We start from the raw sequence: 1280 nt of genomic DNA on the forward strand, positions 1-1280 counted from the left end.
TGTGGGGTGACAGTCCGTGCGAGAACAAGGCAGCTCCTCTATCTTCTTCCATCTTTGTCCGATATCGCCCTTTTTTCTCCTGCGTTTCCCTCCGTCCCCAGGCAGCCTCAGACCCCGCTGGAGCTGACCCCAGGGAGAGGCTCCTCTTGGGGGGCCATGGAGCCCCCTGCCCGCGCCTGCTCCTGCGGCTCCCCGGCCTCTGACAGTGAACCGGGGGCGGGCAGCTCTCCCCGGAGCCCCCCCAAACCCGAGCGCAGCCGCAAGCGCCCGGGGGGGCTGGACCGGGCACCCCCCGAATCGCCACCGTCGCCCCGCGGGGGGAAGCGGCCGCGGAAAGGGGAGGGGGGGGATGCCCCTCCCAGCGATGGCGATCGKCTCTTTGCCCAAAAGGTGAGTTTTTGGCAGAAAACTAAGAGGAACCTCTAAAGCTGGGAGATGGGGGAGGGCTGCCTCAGTTTCCCCACTGAAATGGGTGGGGATGAGCAGGAGCTGGTGAWGAGCGGGGTTTGAGAGGGTGAGGGGGATAAGGGCGGTGTGTGACACCCTCTCCCCGCTCTGGGTACAGCCCAGTCACCCCCTGCTCCCGTTTCTCAGTGCCGGGAGCTCCGCGGTTTCATCCGTCCCCTGGCAGAGCTGCTGGAGGGGCTGCGGCGGGGCCGCTACGACAGAGGTGGGTGCCCCCAGACCCCTCCCCGCCCCACACACCCCTCTCCCCTGTGCTGGGGAGGATTCACACCATTCCGGGGCTCCCCAGGGCTGAGCAGCTTCCAGCAGAGCGTGGCCATGGACCGGCTGCAGCGGATCATCGGGGTCCTGCAGAAGCCAGAAATGGGGTGAGTGTCCCCCGGGTGTCCCCAGGGCGGGCACAGGCCACCCCTGCGGGGCACAGAGGGTGACAGGAGCTCTCTCCCCGCAGTGCCCGCTACCTGGGGACGCTGCTGCAGGTGGAGGCCATGCTGCGCCTCTGGTTCCCCCACGTCGCCCCCAAACCGGCGCTGGACCCGGCCCCGTCCGCGGCTCCCCCGCGCCGCCGCCCCCCCGCCGGTCCCCCGGGAGCGCCCCGGTGCTGTCACCTGCCCGGGGACCTGTCCCTGGCCAGCCCCGCGGTGACATTACCGCCGGGAGAGACCCCCGAGTCGCCCCCCGCGCCCGATGTGTGACACCCCCCCCGGCTCGGGGGGGGGACTCGTCTGCATTCTCGGTTTTGCCTTTTTTGATTGTTTTTTTACCGGTGGTCAGTGAGACCCGCGGGCGGGCGGGACTGACCGGGGGTTCCTGAA

At 69.2% G+C, this 1280-nt stretch overlaps 1 protein-coding gene across 1 annotated transcript; it reads left to right on the forward strand.

The window, feature by feature from the left end:
- Positions 1–6: 6 nt before the first annotated feature.
- Positions 7–1274, forward strand: CIART (circadian associated repressor of transcription). Its single transcript, XM_057387471.1, has 4 exons — positions 7–390; positions 595–670; positions 755–833; positions 917–1274. The coding sequence occupies exons 1-4, from the start codon at positions 157–159 to the stop codon at positions 1158–1160; spliced, it is 633 nt and encodes a 210-aa protein (XP_057243454.1). The 5' UTR covers positions 7–156; the 3' UTR covers positions 1161–1274.
- The last annotated feature ends 6 nt before the right edge of the window (positions 1275–1280 follow it).

This window comes from Malurus melanocephalus, unplaced genomic scaffold, assembly GCF_030028575.1.
Source record: "Malurus melanocephalus ecotype Western Australia unplaced genomic scaffold, MMel_1.1 scaffold_1219, whole genome shotgun sequence".
Lineage (NCBI taxonomy): Eukaryota > Metazoa > Chordata > Aves > Passeriformes > Maluridae > Malurus > Malurus melanocephalus.